Raw genomic sequence first — 23,904 nt, forward strand, 5'->3', positions numbered from 1 at the left:
CAAACGTGAGACTACTTTAACCTGTCCAACATTGGGATTTCATTGTTTCATTATCTTTTTTTTTTCACTTATACATAGGTTTTAAAACTATGCATTCATAAATGACAATCTTAGATAATTAATAAACACAAAATAATAATTTTTTAAAATCAAGAACATTTTATACAATATATAAAATGAAGAATGTTTATTATATTGGTGGAATAATATTTAAACATATCATAAACACACAATGTACTAATTACAATAATAATAAAAAACAACAGCGAAACAGTTATCTAAACTTGATCACAAAAATTGTTTTTTTTTTATCTACAAATATAATAACTAATCCATAATAAAATAATAATGAATAATAAGCTCATGGCAATAAATAATAATAGAACTATATGTGTACTGGAATAACTACTATACGAGTTACGAGTACTCAAATTAAATGAAATTTACATAACTATTGAGTATGTATGTCAACATTTAAAATATTGTATAGAAAAAATAATAATAAGAAAAGATGATAAAAGTTTGATATTAGCATACACCTAAATTATTATGATATGGAATAAAAATAGACACAAAAACCTACACTATAAGATAGCATATTACCAATTTAAATTACTTTAAAAAAACGATCCATCTGTTTGCGACATGTCATCTAAGCTTGAAGAAAACTCCATTTCTAAGGAATAATTGCCAAATGCAGCCATACTAAACAAACAAAACATTATTTTTACAGTCAAATAAATAATTGATTATATTTTTTCTTTCGCCAAATTGTACGTTCTGAATAATCTATTTAACTCGGGTATGTTTAATATAAAAGTGAATTGACCTATTATAAAATTTAGAAGTAATAGTATACTTAGTGTCTAGTGAACCTTTAAGGTTTTTTTTTTAGATTTTAAATTTAATGCAAGTTATGAGTTATTTTAAAATGCAAAAATAATTTACAATTTTAAAATACTCAAAACTTGCTTAATTAATATATTTAAAAAATCTATGAGGTTCACTAGATACTATACTATACTTACTTCTAAATTTGATAATATGTCAATTCGCTCCAATATTAATCATAACAGAGTTAAATGTATTATTCAGAACGTATAATATGCCATGTTACGGGTTTCTAAGACGGAGACAGTGCATGCGGGTGCAACATCCTCTTAATAATAATTATTATTATTCAAAATGTAACCAGGAAATTTACACCCGGGTCCAGAGGGGGGGGGGGGGGTTGGCCTTCAGTCAATATTATGCAATATGCGCAAATTTAAATTTATTCACTGCATGTGGCCTGGAAGAAATTTTCAAAAATAATATTTGGACCTTTCCAAAATCCTAGTGGGAACAACTAACCATTTGGCTATATGGTTCATATACATGAACGATTAATTACATACTGCAGTTGTTTTATAGAAGAAATAGTCTTCTGATTATAAAATATGTTATTGAATATTGAATAACGATAGCCATGCTATGAGTGTTGTGGCGTACAGTTTCTAGCCCGTGTTAATATTCTAAACAAAAACAATTCCTTACACAACAATTATTTTTTTCTATTTATTGGTAAAGGGTACCATAGTCAAAATATTCAATGAGCAAATATAAAAAAATAAATAATATAATGAAATCAATGTCGGCTTGGCACACCAAAGGCCCATAGATCAGTTTTTTAACGGGCCCCATAGTGTAGTGAATGGCCTTGAGCTCTGTAAAGAAAAATTGTGCCTCACAATTACCCACAGTTAAATATTTTGATAAAATACTTCCTACTCTCTTTAAGGACCAGGAATACGCCAAGTAAATAACAAATGTAAAACATTAAAAAAAAAATTGGAAGAGTCCTGGTCGCGTTTGCAGACATGGCCAGGCCAACACTGAGTGAAAAACTGGTAAAGATACATTTTGAATTGATAAATATTGGTGAGAAATAATAATGAACATATCAAGGACTAGAACCACTCCGAAAAAACAAGTTCTAGAACCAGAACCTTTATTTGAATATTATAGAAGCCGGTACTGATGTTTTATAGTAGAAGATAGGCATAATATCATACCCAATTTATTTATTTATTTGTAGAGTTCAAATTATTATTGAAATTGGTAATTAATAATTACTTAAAATTAAAAATATAAGAATATAACTTTATTTATAGTTTAAAATTAATTATTGCAAATTTTTATTACCACTTATATATACAAACAACAAACCTTTGATGCAAGCTAAAATTTAATATACAGTAATTTAAAATATATATCTTACTTATTCTCTGGTTCACTATACTCTGATGTTTCTTTAGTGCTGTAATTCCCCAGGCTGTTTTCATAAAACATGTTGTCCTGTGGTGTGTTAGGATAACTATTCATTCCTTGTCCATTGGCACCAGGTCCACTCCATCCAGGAACATGTGTAACTAATAATGGTTTTACATATCCATTATTTGAAACAGGTGTGCTAATATCTGTGAAGAATAAAAAAATAGTGAATTTTTCAATAATTAAAAATAGAACTTATAACTTATAATACTTAAGACTGGAAGGTTGCATAATTATTTATTTATTTTATTATACAGTCGAGTCGTAATAACTCAAACCTTGATAACACGAAAAATTTGACAAATTGATTTGTATTTTATTCCCCTAGAAAATTGTCCACCTTAAATTAGTTAGATATCTCAAAGTAAATTTTTATATCCCTTCAACTTCGAGTTATCGCGATTCGACTGTAATATAAATGTTAAACAGCAGTTACAAAAAGAAACTAATACAATTAAAATCTAAATCTAATAACACAGTGTGAACATAATATTAGTTTAAAAATACAGTTATCAGGAAGTATATATACTATGGGGTGAAGAGGGTGGTTATGGCCATACAAGGTAGTGTAAAATAAGAGGGAATTCTTAAAGATGCTCTTTTCCAAAAATATCTGGAACATCCAGAAACTCATTAAAAGGGAATATATGAACTATTGGTCAGCTTTATAAGGATAGTTTGGATATAGAGAACTTAGTAGATAGGTTAGGTAGATTACCGAGGTATTGAGAATGAAAGAAGAAAAAGCTAAGAATCTATTTTGAAGCAGTGTAAATCTTTTGCAAGGAAAATGTAACAAACAATAACACCATATTTGGAAGTCTGACAAGTGAAAATTACAAAATACAGAGATATAATGGGCAGATAATAGATTTTTAGTTATGTTTAATGAATACTAGAACTTAAAATGCTCTATTAATGGTAATAAGATGATGTGATTATAAACGAAAGAAAGGAAAAATAGTATATCCCAAGATCTTTTACTGTAGAAGTAATGGTGTTGAAGATTGTTTATAAAATAGAAGTGAACTATAGGTGAACGAGATTTGGAGAAAAAGATTAGTTGACACTTATTCAATTTGAGAGTTAAGCCGATGTTAACCCAATGACTGAAAATGTCTAGTTCATCAGTCGTGTAATCATCTTGTAGATTTTTGCAATCAACACGTGTTAGTTTTAAGGGGTATGAATAGCATTGAAAAATTCTATGAGCATTTATTTTTGTACTTCCAATAATATGGTTTATTGAGCGGTTTGAGAGTAAATATACCTATTATCAATATTGTAGAAGAGAAGTTAATTTATGTCTGTATAAACAGTCAATTTTAAATATTTTAATTACTAAACTCAATAATTCAAATTGAAAAAGTAAAATATCACAAGTTTTAGAGTTAAATATTGGACTTTGAAAAAAAAATATCAAAAATAGACTCTTATACAAGCCTAGATAAACTTCTTCTCTTCAATTTGTATAATGGTATTCATACTGTAATGTCACTCAGTAAGCTGTATTATTGGAAATACGAAACTAAGTTTCAGTGTTTCACTAAAATTCACATTTGTAATATAGAGTGTAAAATGCTGTGTTACTGACATCTAAGTGCTCGTGCACTTTGCTATTTATTTACACACAGTCACTCACACTAATGATCACTAACTACACACACATTTACACGACCCACATGCACACTAATAGAAAATTGCCTATATTGAACTCCTCCGAAACTGTCAGTATGCATACCCCTTAAGAAATATTATTATATCAGCATACAGAAAACTTTTTACTTTCTTTAACCCATTAACGCCGTGCGTTGCCATATGGCAACATAGATTTATTACAATCATTTTTGAGATATAATACATAAATTTTCAACAAAATTTTGGTTAAAATTGTAAATAAAAAAACTCCGGCACTAATGGGTTAAATGTACAGAAATATAATTGATTATATGATAATTTAGACCAGTCAGACAAAACTACTACTATTAGAATGATTGGATTTCAATTCTTTAAAAAGAGTTCATCAACCTTTCTCCTTGGTTATTGAAGAAATCAATTTCAATTGTGTTAAAATATTTTTTTGAGTATTTATTTTAATGTCTTTTTTAAGAAATTTAAACAGTCAATATAATTTGACTTCCACAGTAACTTAGAAAAAATGCCAATAAACTCAAATATATTAATTATAATTTTATAGAATTAAAATCTGATTTATAAAGTATATGTAATTTTATCAGGCTTTTAGGTATAAATTTGTCTTATAGAAACAAAATATTTTATTTTATTGAATGTAATTACATATACAAACGAGTGCTAAAGCTTCTGAACCCCTAATAATGACTGATGTAAAGTTCTATACAAATGAGATTATAAAACAAGTTGAAACATAAAAAAATTACTCATTGGTCATTACTCATTATTAAAATAAACAAAACAAATTCATACTAAAAATAGATAATGTATGAATACTTGGTGATTGTGTGTAATATTTTCCAAATGCTAGATCTTTATCAATATCAGGATACAATTTGGTGAGGTATGTCAAGTCTAATAGTCTATCTGCCAAGTTTCGAATTGATAGATCTTTAGCTGAGAAAGGGTGCAAGCTAAAAACTTCATAGTCATTGGCTGAAAAAAATATATAATTAATCTAGTTTAACGTTTTCATTAATCATTATTAAACTAGACTTCTTCAATGATATATTTTTGAATATCGATATCGCTCTGTTTTGCAATATTGAAAAAAAATGTAGGTATCAATATACGAATTATCGTTTATTTGAAAAAATTATTTTTAATATACTATACAAGTTCTTTGGTGTTAAAATCAGTTGGTTTTCGGTGACCCAAATACCCAATGGCTGGGGGCCATTAATAAAAAATAAAAAATAAATTTTGATTACGAAGTATTCAATATTGTAAGATATATTTCGATTATCGATATATAAATTTCCGCCAAAAAAAAAATTTGCAATATTAATATTGATATCGTTGATGAAGCCTATTATTAACTCTAATATAGAACATACATGCAGTCCAGGCAACAGTTAGGCCACCTAATTCTGAATCTGAAAATCTTAGTAAAAATGTACCAGTTGCATATCTTGTTAACATATTTTCAGCATCAGACTTTCTTATGAAACCCATAATAGCTCTATAATAGTTTTTTTTTAAAAAATGTTTCAGTATTTATAGTATTCAGAGTAATATAATAATTAATATTTAGTTATATTATTTTTTGGTTATTACCCATCCATCCAAGGCCCTTTTAGATGTTCTCTAATTAATTTCATAACTGAATAAAACCATTCCCAAAATGTGAAACTTCTCTGTGGCAACGGTTCTTTACAGAATTGTGACCATGATATAACCATATGATTGAAATCCACATTTTGTGTTCTAAAAAAATTTTTATAAATCAAATTTATTTTTTTGGAATATGAACCAAATATATATTTTAAAATTTGTAAAAAGTTATTCTATTTAATGTTTAATAAATATTATCACAAATAATGACTATACGCTGAAAAGTAACAATTGTGTTACTGTTGAAATATATAAGAATTTTAATAAGAAAATAAGCAAAAAAAATCATCTTGGTTACAAGTAATCTACTTTAAGTATTAACTTATAGTAGATCTTAGCCATACTCAAAATTATATAAAGGATTGGGGATATCCTGGGGAGTGAAAATACTACAGCTGAAAGTTGATTGAAATAAAGAAAAATCAAATAAGTGCTCTTTGGATGAGCCAGAGTTCAGAAATAAATATAAAAATAATTTTTTTTTTGTATTTAAATTTACTTATTTAACAAACCTTAAGGCCTTTTCAGCTAAAAATATTAAGCTATCTTCAGAAAGACCACGACCTGTAGCTGCAGAAAATTTCATGTTTATAGCTTCTGCCACACTTCTCCATGGAACTTTGTCAGGAACATTAAATGGAATTCGCCCAAGTTTAGCAAAAGCATTATCCCATATTACAGTAGCCCAAGCATGAGGATCTTGATTTCCATGCACAATAACTACTACTGGTAATGACAAATTCCATACCTAAAACAACAATTTAAAGAAAATAATTAATATATTATATTATATAACCTGGTTAAAATCTAAGATAAAACCCGGGAAGTCACTGTGCTATATAGTAGGATTTGAGTGTACCTTCTCCTTGAATAGGTTGCTGTGATGGGTGTCTTAAATATAAACTCTATGATAAATCATTGTTAAGAATTAACAAGAGTGGTCTAAAGTTAGTTCTGAAACTCTGAATTTTTTACTTTGCTGAAAAATCCTTTGTTATGAAACATTTCAATATGTTGCTAACTAAAATTATACTTTTTATAAAGATTGAGACTAAATGTTAAATTAATTTAAAACTTAAATTTAGTGGTTATAATAATATATATTACTTAAATACTATAGTATTTTTATGAAAATTATACAACCCAGCTATAAATATTTATCTGATAACTCATTTTATTTTAAATTGTCATAACTATAATATACCTAACTAATGTATTCATAAATTATTAGTTTAAAAAATAACCCCAAACCTTATAAGTCGAATGAAATCTTACCTCAAATTGAAGTTCATTACCAATAAAAAATGTCGAAGAAAATAAAATTGAAAATTTTTCATCCGTAACAGAATCTGTTCCTTTTTTTTCTGTACGTTTAATTTTTTTAAGTTGCATACTTCTATTGTATATTAATAGGTACAAAATTATTATTTTATATGAGTTAAATAAATATTACAAAATTTTAATTTACCGCAAGTTGGTAGAAAAATGTCTACGGACTGGGTGGTACTCCATTTTTCCAATGCAATTTGATAATTCGCCACAAGATTCACCATATGGTTTGTTTCTTCCAATTATTTGGTTAACTTGAGATTCATTAACTATAGATACTTTAACCTAGTACAATAAAATGAATGTTATTTTTATAATATTAATATTCTAAGAAACAGTGTTTTTTGTTGGAATATAAACCAAAAATATGTTTTAACATTTGTAAAAAGTTATTCTATTTTATGTTTAATGCATATCATCACAAATAATGACTATACGCTGAATAGTAACAATTGTTTTACTGTTGAAATATATTTTAAGAATTTTAATAAGAAAATGAGCAAAAAAAGGGGGTCATCTTGGTTACAAGTAATCTGCTGTCTGTATAGTGTTTACTTATAGTAAAGCTCAGTCATACTCAAAATTATGTTAAGGATTAGGGGAGATATACCGGGGAGTAAAAAATACTATAGCTTGTTGGTTGAAATAAAGAAAAACCAAATCAGTGCTCTTTAGATGAGCCAGTGTTCAAAAATAATTCAATATGATTTAATTAATTTTCCTATATTAAGTAATGGTACTTACTAATGTTTCCAACATAAACATGTTTGATAGTGTAATGAGGGTGTATTAGTAGTGAACAAGTTTGAAATAACTTATTAAAACCTATAAAATGTACAATTTCAATGAAAAAAAGTAAATTTAGGTATAGATACCAGTACATTCTGGCAAGATGAGAAAATTTTCAGATGGCTGCTGCTCTTATTTAAATATTTCATGTACTTATACCTAGATATAATGTGATGTGTTGTTCATAGAGTATTATTTGCATTTAAATAATAAAGTTTTGAAAAAAAATGTATTTAAATATTAATGAATAATGATAATAACGAGTATCTGTATTTGTTACTCATACTTGTGGATCAAAAAATGTAAATTCAAAATAAATAAGTGTCTGTTACTAAATAAGGGCCACTCGAACTATGATTTTCAAGGACCGATTATTCACCTCCAGTCTAATGGGTACATAATATTTAAAATTAATTCATACCATGGGTGACGTTTTGTGAATATTGAGTTTTCCACCAATTAATAGACGCACTTCTGCTAAAAATCTTGTATTAGTTTTCAATACTTGAGGTGGTTGCGTAATTATAACAAAAGTACTAAAAAATGAATAGTTAAAATTGTAACTATAAAACATTTAAAACTTCAAAAGAAAAATTATAAACATTGTTATACCTTGTCACCAAGGATGAAAGATACTGTGTGGTCATATTGAGCAATGTATTAATCATTTCACACGATTGTGGTAATTCAAAATATTGTCTCAAATTAACTCTGAATCGATCAGCTTCTTTAACTTGTGAACGAGTTATCCATATTAAATCACACAATTTCTCACACCTAACAAAAAATATCAATTTAATCAATTTGATTTAACAAAATAGGTACTAATGAGTATCTACCAAGTTTGTATGACGTCTATGTCCATCATGCATTTATATCCATTGCCAGCAAATTGTTGTTGACGTTTCCACTGAACTAATGACCTGTCAATAATATAAGCTTGCACGGGACTGATCAAGTTTGTTAATTCATTGAGTTTGTTAATGTAAACACTAATAGAATTTTTAAGAGTTAATGATTTAGCCTTTAATTGTCCTTCGTGCAATTCTTTTTTTCGTATCAATTCACATTCAATTTCAGGTAATACTGTAGTGCTGCTTATTCTTTGACTTTTCACGTATTCCAATTGTTCTAGAGCATAAAAATATTTAATATCTATGGATTACAGGCGCCTACGCAATAATTTTACGTTAATTTCACGTAATTATCGAGACTTACGGGTGTATTTAGCACGTTCCGAGTACAAAACATTGAACGAATCAATTTCTGATTGAATTGTCATGCGAATCTCATTCGTGCGCTCAGCGTGGTTACTGATCAACTCCATCTGTTGCATGATCCTATTGTTTTCCGTTTCTTGGGATGATTTTACGTTGACTTCCATAATTAATGACTATAGGTATAGGTATAGGTATATGAGTTTTATAATAAAAACGAAACGATAAGATGAAAATTTTAAATCCGATGAATACCGAAACTTCGTCTAAACAAGGATTACGAAATTATTTTCCACACAATATTAATAATATTACCAATCAAATCATAATATTATTATAATTAAATTTCAGTATTTATAGACGACGGGTTGTGCACGCGTTATTAATAATAATATAATAACTATAATAACGGCAGTGCATGTTAGAACAGGACACGACACCGATACGTCAGTTCAACTGCAGTAACCGCCAAATACCGATAAACATTTGAGCTATTTGTAACGACACGAAAAACAAGAAACGTTACCAACAGGTACTATGTATGATCTATAATTATATAATCACAAACGTTTATGACATGGAAGGTTCTACAGTGTAAACATTACGTTGAAAATAACCGAAAATTGATATTCGGTAATCATACCTTATCGGTAAGTCATAATAATATGACTCTCTAGTCGCTTTTCAATTTGTCATTCCTGAATAAATCAGTGATTCGAGTTTAGATTTTTAGAACGTTAATTCTAAAAACGAATGCATTCACATGCATAATTTCCCATTCGGCATTCTGCATTGGTATTAAAACTATTATAGATGTATTCAGTCTGTTGTTATACTATTACATATATCAATAACATATTATTCTTTCAAGAATGTAATTGAATAAAAAATGTAAATTGCTATAAATAAATAAATAATAATAATAAATATTTAGTTGAGACAGTGCTGAGTAATATTGTCATGTTGAAGATCTATCTAAAAGTTAAGAGGTCATTACTCACTAGGACACTTACTTTTTTGGTAAAACCCCTATCGCGCATACAGCCATAACAAAAACAAGATTATAGGTAGTGTACACAATATCACTGTTTGCCAGTGGTGTATTTACCAGGGTGATATGTCATAATTGTTTTTAAGTATTTTTTTTTTGCATTCTAAGAGGATATTTGTTCATAAATGGTCAGTGGGTATTTTTATAAAATACACCAGCCCGTATTCTGATAAGACTGAAAAATAGATAGGTAGTTGAATTTTGTATTATAGATTTAATGACTAGGTAAACTATAACATAATAAAGTAATTAAGTAATACCAGGTAATACCTAACTGCATAATAGGTAATAAATCAACTGGCCCAAAGTGAAATATTATTATATAAATTATTATTAAGGGCGTCTGCATGCGTTCTCTCTGTCTGCAAATTTTACGCTCAGCAGATCACATTTAGCTCTGTTAAAATTTAGAGTGAATTGACCTCTTATAAAATGTAGAAGTAAGAATATTATTATTTAGTGAACCTCATAGGGTTTTTTTTATACTTCAAAATTAAAATCTAAAAGAAAACCTATGAGGTTCACTAGATAATAATTAATTAAAATTGTATATGAGGTCAAGTCACTCTAATTTTTAAACTAACAGACTTAAACGTGATCTGCAAATTGTACAATTTGCCGTGTTGTGCGTTTGTAAGACAGTGAGAATGCATGCAGTGCAGCGCCCTCTTAAATATAATTTCTTAAGTTTCAATTAAAACATACGTAATAATATATTATCATATATTATGAGTAAATGACATAATATTATTATTTATTTCCATGTGTATATATAATTCTCATAATTATTATTAATTATAAGTTATAACCTCTCCAACGGCACCTTAAAAAATGTGACGACTGATCCATGGAAATAATTCTTATATTAGTAGGTACGCGGGTACGCCACTGATAAAAATGTTTAAATATAGAATGCCATATTCTCATATAATATTAATATTGTAATTTGTTATACCTTTTTGGCTATTAGCATTGAGTGATACCTTACCAAATACCATACTGTACTAATCAGCAATCTATAAATTAAAACTATAGGTAGATAGGTAGTTACTAATTAGGTCTAAATAACTCAATGGTGTTATTAGCATAACATTTTTACATATAACATAATTACATTACATATTAACCTTTATCGGCTATAGTCTCAGGTAACAGATTAGAATATTTAATTGTTTGCAACATAATATTTTGTGCTTAATTATAGTTATCACAAATGTAGACAACTTTCTGAGTGTTTTAATTTTTTTCGATTTCACCAATACAAAAATAGTTTTTAAATCAGTTATTTTTATATTGTATTTTTTCAAATTTAAATAATATACAAATTCTGCTGAACTGAGGGATGCAATATTATGTATATTATATATTTATATTGGTACAGTATTTCAATATGTATGTTTTTTATTTATCTTAGATAAATAGCCATTTGATGCTTAATTTTTTCAACTTTGAAAGTTGTTTCTGGTAAAAACTGAATCTAGTTAGTTCTTAGTAATTAATACTTTACTCTTTGAGCTTAATAGCTATGCATTTGAAATCTACTACTTTTTTTACTTTTTCATTTAAAATTTGTATTGTTAAAACTGTTTTCTCTTTAAGTAAAAAAACTTAAAAACAGTATACAAGGTTCCTCACTTCTTCATAAGTAGATGGATTTGTATGCATTAAAAACCAACCAAATATGCTCTAAAAAATCTTAAATATGTATAAATATTTTATATTAAAATACATGCACTAAAAGGTTCAAATATGCACAAAAAAAATATGCAATCAAAAATGAGCGAAAGAGACGTTTATTTTCTGAATAGGTATCTAATTAAAATAATAAATTTAAAATTATGAAACGCTACTAAAAATATCCGGATTTTGTAGGCTAGTTTTAATCTTTAAGAAAAAAATGTATTTAGGAAAACCGTATATTCCTACCTATTAATCGAAACATAAAAATATAACTTTTTTTTGCTAAATTACAATAGTATAGGTACCTAATTATTTCAAAAGTGTCTAAAAACCGGGGTGTCATAATATTTCTTTCGTTTTCTAGGGGTTTCTGCTCCAGTGCAATATTGGACCATTTTCAGACGGTTTAGCTTTTCTTCTTTTTGTAGGGCTCTTATAAATGTCCAAATGTTAGGGTGAAAAGCATTTAATATGGATGAAAAACCATTATGTCATCCTTCTACCGAATTATTGGTTTTTGGAAGGTTATACTCATCAGAATAGCAATTCCAAATTGTAATTGAAAATTTGGGATTTTTCCATTTACCGTTCCTGTCAATTTTACCAATCCACGTTTCTTCAGAATAGGCAAGTTAGTATTTGGGTTACATAACTTCGAATAGAATGTTCATCTGATTGTATTCTAGCTTTACATTTTTTTTTAAATTTTCAACAAATTTTCATATAGGTAGTTTTTTTATCATTTTTACTTTCAAAACGATATAAAAAACCATGACGTAGACTCCTAAAAACAAACAAAACCCAAAATATGCACTAAAAAATGAAACATGCAATATACAACTAAAATCGTAAAATAAGCCCTTAATTAAAAAAAATGGATAAATGTCGAAATATGCAAAGTATAAAACCTAAAAGTTTCATAGGTAGTTCAAATCATTATGCCATGAAACTAATTTTGCGCTCACTCAGCATATTATTATACGATCAACCAGAATAAATATGCTATATGCAAATGCATACAAATCTGGTATCGGTGCTTTCTATAATTATACTCATATATCACATTCAAGATACAACAATTCATTAATTTCCTTAGTTATTAAAAAATATATTTTTTTTATAATTCATTATAATCATTTAACTAACTATTACATGAAAATAATACATATGGTTAAATATAAGATTATGTTGACGCCTGGTGAGCTATTCGATGAATCAGAGTATCAGACAAGTATTTAGTTACCATTTTTTAGGAAGGCCTAAAACTAAATTAATGTGTGAGCTACCTTTCAGGCTTCAACCTCCTATATTATATGGATTGAAAAAATACGGTATAAATACTATGAGTTTTTTTAAAAATGGTACAGTAGTTTTTGAGTCTCTGACTAACAGACAGACAAACAAACATCTATTTTTTATAAATATTTAGTCTCCATAATACCATTGATTAAATATACTTAATAATATATTTAATCAATAATAATACTGTGTCTGGGCGACATCGTTAAATTTCAAATCACCGCTCTTTTGTACAGTGTGATAAAAAAAGAGAAAGGGTTCAATGATTAAAAACGCACAGTTGGCATCATTGAAAAATTGATAAGCGGGCAAGCGGTATAAACAAATCACGCGGATTTCGTTTCTGATCGCCGCAGTCATGTTCGTTTCATATCTTTGATATTCTTTATACCTATTTTGATATTATTATACGTTCGTCGTGCGTTTGAACGTTAAGAAACGTTTTAATTTTTCTACACTATTTATTTTTATCTAATAATGATTTTAGTGCTTGACAATTAGAAAGTAACCAAAACATTTGGACGATTAAAAGAAAATAATTAATCATGGCTGACGCAGCTGCCCGTCAGCTTCAGTACGAATACAAAGCGGTAAGTAAAAAGTGCCAACATTAAAACAAACGTAAACGTTATAACATATTATACTATTGATTCAGTTAACATTGAATTGTTTATTATTAATTCTAGAACTCTAATCTTGTATTACAAGCTGATGTGCGACTCATCGATCGACGTAACCGCGATGAGGCCACAGGTGAAGTATGTTCGTTGGTTGGAAAATTGGAAGGTACAAAGATGGGTGATCGTTTTCAAAGAACCAAACCTGTGAAAGCAGAAGAAAGAAAAGCCAAGTTAGTACAATTTTTCATAAAAGTGTGTTGTGTACGTATGTTTTTACCGTTCATTTTTATTTTGTATTTCTCAGGAGACAAAAGCGTGACGAAGCGCAATATGATTTTGCTCGAATGAAAGGAACTACACTATTATCAGATGGTGTTGATGATATGGTTGGAATTATGTACAGACCTAAAACTCAAGATACAAGACAAACATATGAAGTGTTATTAAGTTTTATACAGGAAGCACTTGGTGATCAGGTTAGATTCTAACCATTAGAATGTCTTTAAATTGCATAAGTTCCTTACATTTTAGAAGATAAATATATTGTACAATTTTAGCCTAGAGATATTTTGTGTGGTGCAGCAGACGAAGTTTTAGCAGTACTAAAAAACGATCGTCTTAAGGATAAGGAGAAGAAATCTGACACTGAAAGTTTACTAGGTTCTTTAGCTGATGAACGATTTGCACTTTTAGTTAATTTAGGAAAAAAAATTACTGATTTTGGAACTGATGAAAAAGGCACAGCCAATACAGGTTAACTATATTTCATATTTTTAATTTATTTTATAATTGAAGTGTTTATTTTTCAAATGTAATTTATTTATGTTTAGAAGATAATATTGACGAAACTTACGGGATCAATGTTCAATTTGAAGAAAGTGAGGAAGAAGATGATGAAGATGTGTATGGTGAAATTCGTGAAGGCGATGATCACGAAGATGAAGGTGAAGAATCAAAATTAGATGCTACTATTCATGCAGAGAATGTAAGTTATTTTGTTGTTATTAATTGCATTTCATTTGAAGACTTCATTGTTACTATTTTTAGCTGGACAAACGCTCTGGTAAAAAACCTGTTGAACAAGCCAAAAAAGAAAAAAATTTGCATGCATTGGATATTGATGCTTATTGGCTTCAACGAAGTTTGTCTAAGTTTTATAGTGATGCTATGGCATCTCAAGCTAAAGCAGCAGAAGTATTGTCTGTATTGAAAAATGCTGGCGATGATCGCGATTGTGAAAATCAACTAGTGCTCTTACTTGGCTATGATTGTTTTGATTTCATTAAAATATTGAAAAAAAATCGACTTATGAGTATGAGAATTTCAGTAATTTAGTTGATATAACATAATTTAATATATTTGCATATTTATTTTTAGTTTTGTATTGCACACTGTTGGCATCATCACAGAGTGAGTCTGAACGTGCAGCTTTGCGTAAAAAAATGGAATCTGATCCATTTTTATCAAAGATTTTACGTCAAATGGATACTAAAGAGGTAGATGATATTAAAGAAAGTAGTGCAAGTGCTGCTAATAAGAAGAGACGTGCAGCTGATGAAGATGACGATGACATGAGTACTGGTGATCCTAAACAACAGGTCGCTGGTACCAGAAAAGTTTTAGATTTGGATGATTTAATATTTGCTCAAGGATCTCATTTTATGTCTAATAAGAGATGTCAGCTCCCAGATGGATCATTCAGGAAACAACGTAAAGGTATTTGATAAATGATAGATAAATATTTATTATACAGTTATCAATTAATATTTTTTTTATATTTTAAGGTTATGAAGAAGTTCACGTGCCTGCATTAAAACCTAAACCTTATAATGAAGATGAGTCTTTAGTTACCATTGATAAGTTACCAAAGTATGTTCAACCTGCTTTTGAAGATTTCAAATCACTTAATAGAATACAATCAAGACTCCAAAAAAGTGCTCTAGAATCTGATGAAAATTTGTTGCTTTGTGCTCCTACAGTAATTATATATTAAAAATAATTAACCAGTAAATATAATTTATATTATATTATTTATTTGTAGGGTGCTGGTAAAACAAATGTTGCCCTATTGTGTATGCTGAGAGAAATTGGAAAACATATCAATAGCGATGGTACTATAAATGCTGATGAGTTCAAAATCATTTATATAGCTCCCATGAGATCATTGGTACAAGAAATGGTTGGAAGTTTTGGAAAGGTATAACCCACAATGAATGTATAGTTATCATTCTCTCATTAAATTAATAAAATAAAAAATGTATACCCATCTATATTTTGAAATAATTGTATGTCTTTATTAATTTACAGAGGTTAAGTAGTTATAATCTTACAGTGTCTGAATTAACTGGTGATCATCAACTAACGCGTGAGCAGATACAAGCTACACAAATAATTGTTTGTACTCCAGAAAAATGGGATATTATAACTAGGAAAGGTGGTGAAAAAACTTTTGTATCATTAGTGAGACTAATTATTATTGTAAGCATAAACCTATTATTTTGCCTAATTTTATAGTATTGTATTTTATAGCTAATATTTTTGTTTTAGGATGAAATACATTTATTACATGATGAACGTGGACCTGTCCTTGAAGCTCTAGTGGCCAGGACAATTCGTAATATAGAAACTATACAAGAAGATGTTCGTTTAGTTGGACTTAGTGCTACATTACCCAATTATCAAGATGTTGCAACATTACTTAGAGTTAATCCTGATACTGTGAGTAAATCTAATTAACAAAATATTTGGAACTATTTTTTTAAAATGGTCATAAATTATTCAATTTTTACTTTCAGGGTCTATTTTATTTTGATAATTCATTCAGACCAGTTCCATTAGAACAACAGTATATAGGTATTACAGAAAAAAAAGCTGTTAAACGTTTCCAAGTTATGAACGAAATTGTTTATGAGAAAATTATGGAGCACGCTGGGCGTAATCAGATTTTGGTATTTGTTCATTCTAGAAAAGAAACAGGTAATTTTCTTAATTTCATTAAGTTACCACATTTTAGTATTTTATAATTATATATAGGTAAAACTGCAAGAGCTATTAGGGATATGTGTTTGGAAAAAGATACTCTTGGACAATTCCTACGTGAAGGATCTGCATCTATGGAAGTTTTGCGCACTGAAGCCGATCAAGTCAAAGTAAATATAAATACATTCACACTTCATTTTTTCAAATAATCAATATTAAAAATTTATTTTTTTTGTTCTAGAACCAAGAACTTAGAGATTTGCTTCCCTATGGCTTTGCTATTCATCATGCTGGTATGACCCGTGTAGACAGAACTTTAGTTGAAGATTTATTTGCTGATCGTCACATTCAAGTATTAATATCTACAGCAACTTTGGCTTGGGGAGTAAATCTACCTGCTCATACTGTTATAATTAAAGGCACTCAAGTTTATAGTCCAGAAAAAGGTCGTTGGGTAGAACTCGGTGCATTAGATGTCTTACAGGTAATATATTTTAATTTTTAGTGTGCAATACTTTGAAATTTTTATGACAAGTCATTTTCTTTTTAGATGTTGGGTCGTGCTGGACGTCCTCAATATGATACAAAAGGTGAAGGTATACTTATTACAAATCACAGTGAACTTCAATATTACTTGTCTTTATTGAATCAACAGCTTCCAATTGAATCACAAATGGTTTCAAAACTGCCAGATATGTTAAATGCAGAAATTGTACTTGGTTAGTATTTAAAATGTTATTTTTGAATTACAATAGAGACTCATTGTTTTGTTTGTTAGGTACCATACAAAGTGTTAAAGAAGCCGTAACATGGTTGGGTTATAGTTATTTGTATATTCGTATGTTGCGCTCTCCTGCTTTATACACTATTACTCCAGAGAAGTTGGAAGTAGATCCGTTATTGGAAACACATAGAGCAGATATTATTCACACTGCTGCAATACAATTAGAAAGAAGTAATCTCATTAAATATGACAGAAAGTCTGGTTATTTTCAGGTACTAATACATTTTTTTATTTTATTTACTGACTGTGGGATATTACAAATGTGCATATACAAATATTAATTATTACAGGTAACCGAACTTGGACGTATTGCTAGTCATTACTATTGTACTCATGACACAATGGCTACATATAATCAATTGTTAAAACCAACATTGAGTGAAATTGAATTATTTAGAGTATTCTCATTATCGGGAGAATTTCGTCATATTGGAGTAAGAGATGAAGAGAAATTGGAATTACAAAAATTAATGGAACGTGTACCAATTCCTATTAAAGAAGGTATAGAAGAACCTAGTGCCAAGGTAAGAATATTTAGTTATAGTTAATTTTTGTGCATTAAAAATTATAATAATGTATATATTATTTAACAATTAGATAAATATTCTACTTCAAGCATATATATCTCAGTTGAAACTTGAAGGTTTCGCATTGATGTCTGATATGGTATTTGTAACTCAATCTGCTGCTCGTTTAATGCGTGCTATTTTTGAAATTGTTTTGCATCGTGGTTGGGCACAGCTAGCTGATAAAGCCCTTAGTCTCTGTAAGATGATTGATCGGCGTATGTGGCAAAGCATGTCACCTTTAAGACAATTTAGAAAAATGCCCGAAGAAATTGTAAGAAAGATTGAAAAAAAGAATTTCCCGTGGGAAAGATTATATGATCTTGGTCCTAGTGAAATTGGTGAATTAATTCGTGTTCCCAAACTCGGAAAAACAATTCATAGATATGTACACCAGTTTCCAAAATTAGAATTGTCCACACATATTCAACCAGTAACTAGGTAACAACAAACCTTTTAACTTGGCTCAAAATAGTAAAACTAATAATTTTGATTCACTTGTTTTTAGATCTACATTAAGAGTAGAATTGACAATTACTCCTGACTTTCAGTGGGATGAAAAGTTACATGGAAATTCTGAAGCATTTTGGGTATTGGTTGAAGACGTGGATTCCGAAGTGGTTCTTCATCATGAATTCTTTTTATTAAAAGCAAAATATGCTACTGATGAACATATGCTTAAATTTTTTGTCCCTGTTTTTGAACCTTTGCCACCTCAATATTTCCTCCGGTAAACAGTTTGTTTTAATTATTTTAACAGCTAATTTAATATAGATAACTTCTAATCAAATACGACATATTTTTCTTACAGAATTGTTTCTGATCGTTGGATTGGTTCAGAAACTCAATTACCTGTTTCATTTAGACATTTGCTACTTCCAGAAAAAAATGTTCCACCTACTGAACTTTTGGACTTGCAGCCACTTCCTGTAAATTTTATGCTCATTTAGATGTATAATATTAAACATTCTATTGGTTTATCATTAATTATCATTTTAGGTGTCTGCTCTTCGTAATAAAGTGTTTGAGGAACTTTATGCTGAGAGATTCCATCAATTCAATCCTATTCAGACACAAGTATTTAATGCTGTATATAATAGCGATGAAAATGTATTTATTGGTGCTCCAACCGGATCTGGAAAAACTGCTATAGCTGAGTTTGCTCTGTATCGTCTTCTAAGTCAAAATCCAGATCATCGCTGTGTTTATTTAGTAGCTAAAGAATCCCAAGCAGAGCTTATTTATTCTAGCTGGCATGTTATTTTTGGAATTGGCCTTGCTAGAAAAGTAGTACTGTTAACAGGAGAAATCGGTACAGATTTAAAGGTTAGTAGATTTCTTTCAATATTATTGTATATATAATAAATATTATTTAATATAATATGTATTGTATTATTGTAAATACTTAAACACATTCCAAACAAAAAAGTGTTATTTTTATTAAAAATTCAATTTTCATATTTATTATGTACATTACTTTTATTGTGTGAGGTTCATAATTTTGTTGCCTATAATCTCACTATTACTCACCATTTACTAATATTCAATACATTTGGTCTATACAAAGTAATATCATGAAATTAAAATATTCAACTCTTAATTTTACTAAGTATACCATCCAAGTGTATTATACTAGATAAATTTGATAATAGAACAATATTTGAAGATTCAAATACAACCAGAGGTGACTTATGATTCACATTAATAGATATACTTTTATGATTTATGAGTATTTATAATAGATAAGGTTTATAGATAAATATAATAAATTATATATTATATTATAATTACATAATCTGTAAATACCATAAAAAAGAGCATCAGCACCGTTATGTGTGGTCGCTGCCCATTAGCTGTCACAGTCAATAGGCGCTTAATACATTTTTGTGAACAAGTTTTACACATTTTGAAAATGATGTTTAACGTTAATAGGTGGGGTAATATATTGAAATCATCATGTGCAAACTGTTCAGTATCTGTATTAGTAGCACCATTCTACATTTGTAAATAGACCCGTAAATAGTTGATCCCTGTTAGCTTCATGATGATTGAAACAATGAACAATTTCTACAAGACACAAAGATTACTGTACTCATCAATTTGAATAAAATTATAATATTTTTTTAATTTTCTGTTAAGATATGCCTGCCTATAAAATATTATTTATATATATTATAGAAACAGCTTCGGTTTTATATAAGCCGCTACTGAATATGATTATCAATTAGTATTTTTGTGTGCTCGTAGTATTATATTTTGTTGTATACGAATTGTTTCTATCAGTGATGATTTAGTTTATAATTGCTTTTGTTTATAGTTGTTAGCTAAAGGACAAATAATTGTGACAACTGCAGAGAAGTGGGATGTATTGTCTCGTAGATGGAAGCAAAGGAAAAATGTCCAAAACATTAATCTTTTTATTGTTGACGAACTTCAGGTAATTTTAATATCTATATTTAATATTTTTATTGTAATTACTATGAATATTAAATAGTAATTGGCTTATATATTTGTAGTTAATTGGAGGTGAAGATGGGCCGGTATTAGAAATTGTTTGCTCTAGAATGCGTTATATCGCTTCTCAAACTGAAAAACAAATGCGAGTAGTTGCTCTTTCAGCTCCATTAGCCGATGCTAGAGATTTAGCACTATGGTTAGGAGCTCCAGCTACCACCACGTTCAATTTCCATCCCAGTGTTAGACCTGTACCATTAGAACTTCATGTGCAAGTAATGCTTACTATACAATTATTGATTACAAAATATAATTAATTAAATTTAAGTTGTTCATAATTTAATCCTAATGTATATTATTACTATAATATTTGTATATAATAATAAAAAAAGAAATATCTTTTGATTATTTAAATTGTTTAGGGGTACAATGTTACTCACAATGCTACCAGATTAGTAGCTATGGGCAAACCAACATATAATGCTATACTAAAGTACAGTTTAGAGAAACCCGTAATAATATTCGTTCCATCAAGAAAACAGGCTCGACTTACAGCTATCGATCTATTAACATATACTGCTGCTGATAACCAATCCAACCGTTTTATACATGCTGAAGAAGATGATATCAAGCCATTTGTTGAGAAAATTTCTGATAAAGTATTATTATAGAAACAATTATTGACTAATGTGCTTGCCATTTTTTGAAATTTATTGAACTAATATGGTTTAGACATTGAAAGAGACTCTACTTCAAGGAGTGGCATATTTACATGAAGGTGTTAGTTCTCAAGATCAACGATGGGTCCAACAACTATTTTTTACTGGAGCCATTCAAGTGGTAGTTGTTACAAGAAGTCTTTGTTGGGCTTTGAGTATTACATCTCATTTAGTTATTATTATGGATACACAGTTCTATGATGGAAAAACACATGCGTAAGTAATTACATTTTGAAAAATTGGACATTTTGAATTAGATATATTTTTTAAACTTTTATCTTCAGTTATGAAGATTATCCTATTACTGATGTTATTCAAATGGTGGGAAGAGCTAATCGACCATTAGACGATGATGATTCCAAATGTGTACTGATGTGTCAATCATCAAAAAAAGATTTCTTTAAGAAGTTCTTAAACGAACCATTACCAGTAGAAGTAAGTTTATATTTATATAATTTGATGCATATAATGTATACTTATCATCATGTTTTCTATTTTTAAATGAATTAGAGTCATTTGGACCATCGATTACATGATCACTTCAATGCTGAAATTGTGACAAAAACCATTGAGAATAAACAAGATGCAGTTGATTATATGACCTGGACATTCCTTTATAGGCGACTTACACAAAATGCCAATTATTATAATTTACAAGGAGTTTCACATAGGCATTTATCTGATTACCTGTCAGAACTTGTTGAGACCACATTAAATGACTTAAATCAATCAAAGGTATGCTTCTATAATCTAAAATGGGTTTATAATTTATACTATGTGCCTATATTTGTTTAAAAGTCATAATATATATTATTTAAATATATTAAAGTATAATGTTGTATTTAGTGTATTAGTATTGAAGATGAGATTGACTGTATTCCATTAAATTTGGGCATGATTGCTGCTTATTATTATATCAACTATACAACTATTGGTAATGCCGGTCAAATTAAATATATGTCACTATTTTTCTAAAGAACACTTTCTAAATACTTTTTTTAGAATTATTTTCATTATCACTCAACAATAAAACCAAAATTCGGGGGCTGTTGGAAATTATTAGTTCAGCCGCCGAGTATGAAAAGATACCTGTAAGACATCGTGAAGATACATTACTTAAAAGTCTTGCCCAGCGTTTACCAAATAAGTTGCAGCCAGCTTCTGGTCAAACATCTATACGGTACAACGATCCTCACGTCAAGGTTAATTTGTTACTTCAAGCTCATTTGTCACGTTTACAATTAGGCGCAGAATTACAAGGAGACACTGAAGTCATATTGGCTAGAGTAATTAATATATTATTATTATTTTTTTTTACTATTCATGAGTTTGTTTATTGGTACAGCTTATACAATATGCACATTCACCTTTTTTTAACAGGCAATACGTTTAATTCAAGCATGTGTTGATGTACTGAGTTCTAACGGTTGGTTATCACCAGCTGTCGCTGCAATGGAACTAGCTCAAATGATTACTCAAGCAATGTGGGCTAAAGATTCTTACCTTAAACAATTACCTCATTTTACATCAGATATTATTAAGAGATGTACAGATAAGGTAAATTGTATTGTCATGTAATTATATTACATACTTGAGAACACAAAACACTTATTTGTATTGTTATATATTAGGGTATAGAAACAGTATTCGACATAATGGAACTGGAAGATGAAGACCGTATTAAGTTACTGCAGCTTGGCGACAGTGAAATGGCTGATGTTGCGAGATTCTGTAATCGTTATCCTAATATTGAATTAAGTTACGAGGTGGCAAACAAAAACCGCATATCTGCTGGTTCCAGTGTAAATGTCACTGTAAGTTTAGAAAGAGAAGATGAAGTCGTTGGGCCTGTTATTGCTCCCTTCTTCCCACAAGTAAGCGTTTAATATAATTAAAACAAAGTTAATAACTCAATTTATTGTCATTATATATTTAATTATTATAGAAAAGAGAAGAAGGTTGGTGGTTAGTGATAGGAGATCCTAAAAATAACTCCTTGCTATCAATCAAAAGATTAACACTACAACAAAAAGCTAAAGTGAAATTAGATTTTGTAGCACCCAATCCAGGTGAGTCATTATTGAAATATTTTCATGGCTGATAAAGTTATAACTAAACCTTGTTTTAGGAAATTACTCTTATACTTTGTATTTCATGAGTGATGCATACATGGGTTGTGATCAGGAATACAAAATGAATATTGACGTTGGCGATTATGATTCTGCCGAAAGTGAGTCGGATTAAACATCGGAACTTAATTTTAAAATAATATTTTTGTAAGAGAACAACTTTGTACAATGAAAGAAAATGTTCTTATAATATTTTAATTATTTTTCACGGAAACAATTATTCATTTCTACATATAGTACCCATATGAATAATCTACATCTTATACATTTTTGTTTATTATTTTCCGTTTTGTACATTTGAATTTATTTGATAGAAAAAAAATTAAAAAATAAAACTGATAAATAATAGTTTTTTTTTTTTATTTTTCCTAATTTTATTTTATTTTTACTTAATTATTAGTAGAACTACTGAACCAGAAAGGCTATAAAATGTTCCAATGTGTAATAGGTGTTTATAATGTATATCCATTTCGGACTATAGATATTTGAACTGGAGTTCAGGATTACCGTATGAAATCAAAGTACTCAACGTATATGTAAGATATTATATACATTAGGTATTATTATTACTACAATATTATTGTTTATAACAAATCTTATAATATCAAATAATATGTATTACTTATAAATAAATACATGACGGTTATCGGGCCGTGGTGTGTCGTGGGT

The 23,904-nt window shown here is 28.8% G+C and overlaps 2 protein-coding genes across 2 annotated transcripts; one reads left to right on the top strand and one right to left on the bottom strand.

Annotated features, from left to right (window-relative positions):
* Window positions 1-214: 214 nt before the first annotated feature.
* On the bottom strand, window positions 215-9,397 carry LOC132944829 (signal transducer and activator of transcription 5B-like). Its single transcript, XM_061014346.1, has 12 exons — window positions 8,956-9,397; window positions 8,577-8,868; window positions 8,350-8,514; window positions 8,159-8,273; window positions 7,088-7,233; window positions 6,895-7,015; window positions 6,132-6,367; window positions 5,563-5,712; window positions 5,343-5,467; window positions 4,783-4,941; window positions 2,261-2,459; window positions 215-705 (listed from the first exon to the last, which is right to left on the bottom strand). Exons 1-12 carry the CDS (start codon window positions 9,119-9,121, stop codon window positions 618-620), a joined length of 1,962 nt encoding a protein of 653 aa, XP_060870329.1. The 5' UTR covers window positions 9,122-9,397; the 3' UTR covers window positions 215-617.
* A 3,948-nt stretch (window positions 9,398-13,345) lies between these two features.
* On the top strand, window positions 13,346-23,596 carry LOC132944837 (U5 small nuclear ribonucleoprotein 200 kDa helicase). Its single transcript, XM_061014358.1, has 33 exons — window positions 13,346-13,574; window positions 13,671-13,834; window positions 13,909-14,080; window positions 14,162-14,357; window positions 14,435-14,589; window positions 14,652-14,916; window positions 14,982-15,320; window positions 15,389-15,582; window positions 15,646-15,801; window positions 15,912-16,082; window positions 16,152-16,322; window positions 16,400-16,580; window positions 16,638-16,753; window positions 16,825-17,067; window positions 17,134-17,302; window positions 17,362-17,579; window positions 17,658-17,891; window positions 17,965-18,374; window positions 18,442-18,663; window positions 18,745-18,862; window positions 18,933-19,259; window positions 20,251-20,370; window positions 20,450-20,662; window positions 20,810-21,046; window positions 21,120-21,322; window positions 21,391-21,541; window positions 21,617-21,841; window positions 21,953-22,040; window positions 22,109-22,392; window positions 22,487-22,663; window positions 22,738-22,980; window positions 23,052-23,175; window positions 23,235-23,596. The coding sequence occupies exons 1-33, from the start codon at window positions 13,530-13,532 to the stop codon at window positions 23,348-23,350; spliced, it is 6,447 nt and encodes a 2,148-aa protein (XP_060870341.1). The 5' UTR covers window positions 13,346-13,529; the 3' UTR covers window positions 23,351-23,596.
* The last annotated feature ends 308 nt before the right edge of the window (window positions 23,597-23,904 follow it).

This window comes from Metopolophium dirhodum, chromosome 5 (assembly GCF_019925205.1).
Source record: "Metopolophium dirhodum isolate CAU chromosome 5, ASM1992520v1, whole genome shotgun sequence".
NCBI lineage: Eukaryota > Metazoa > Arthropoda > Insecta > Hemiptera > Aphididae > Metopolophium > Metopolophium dirhodum.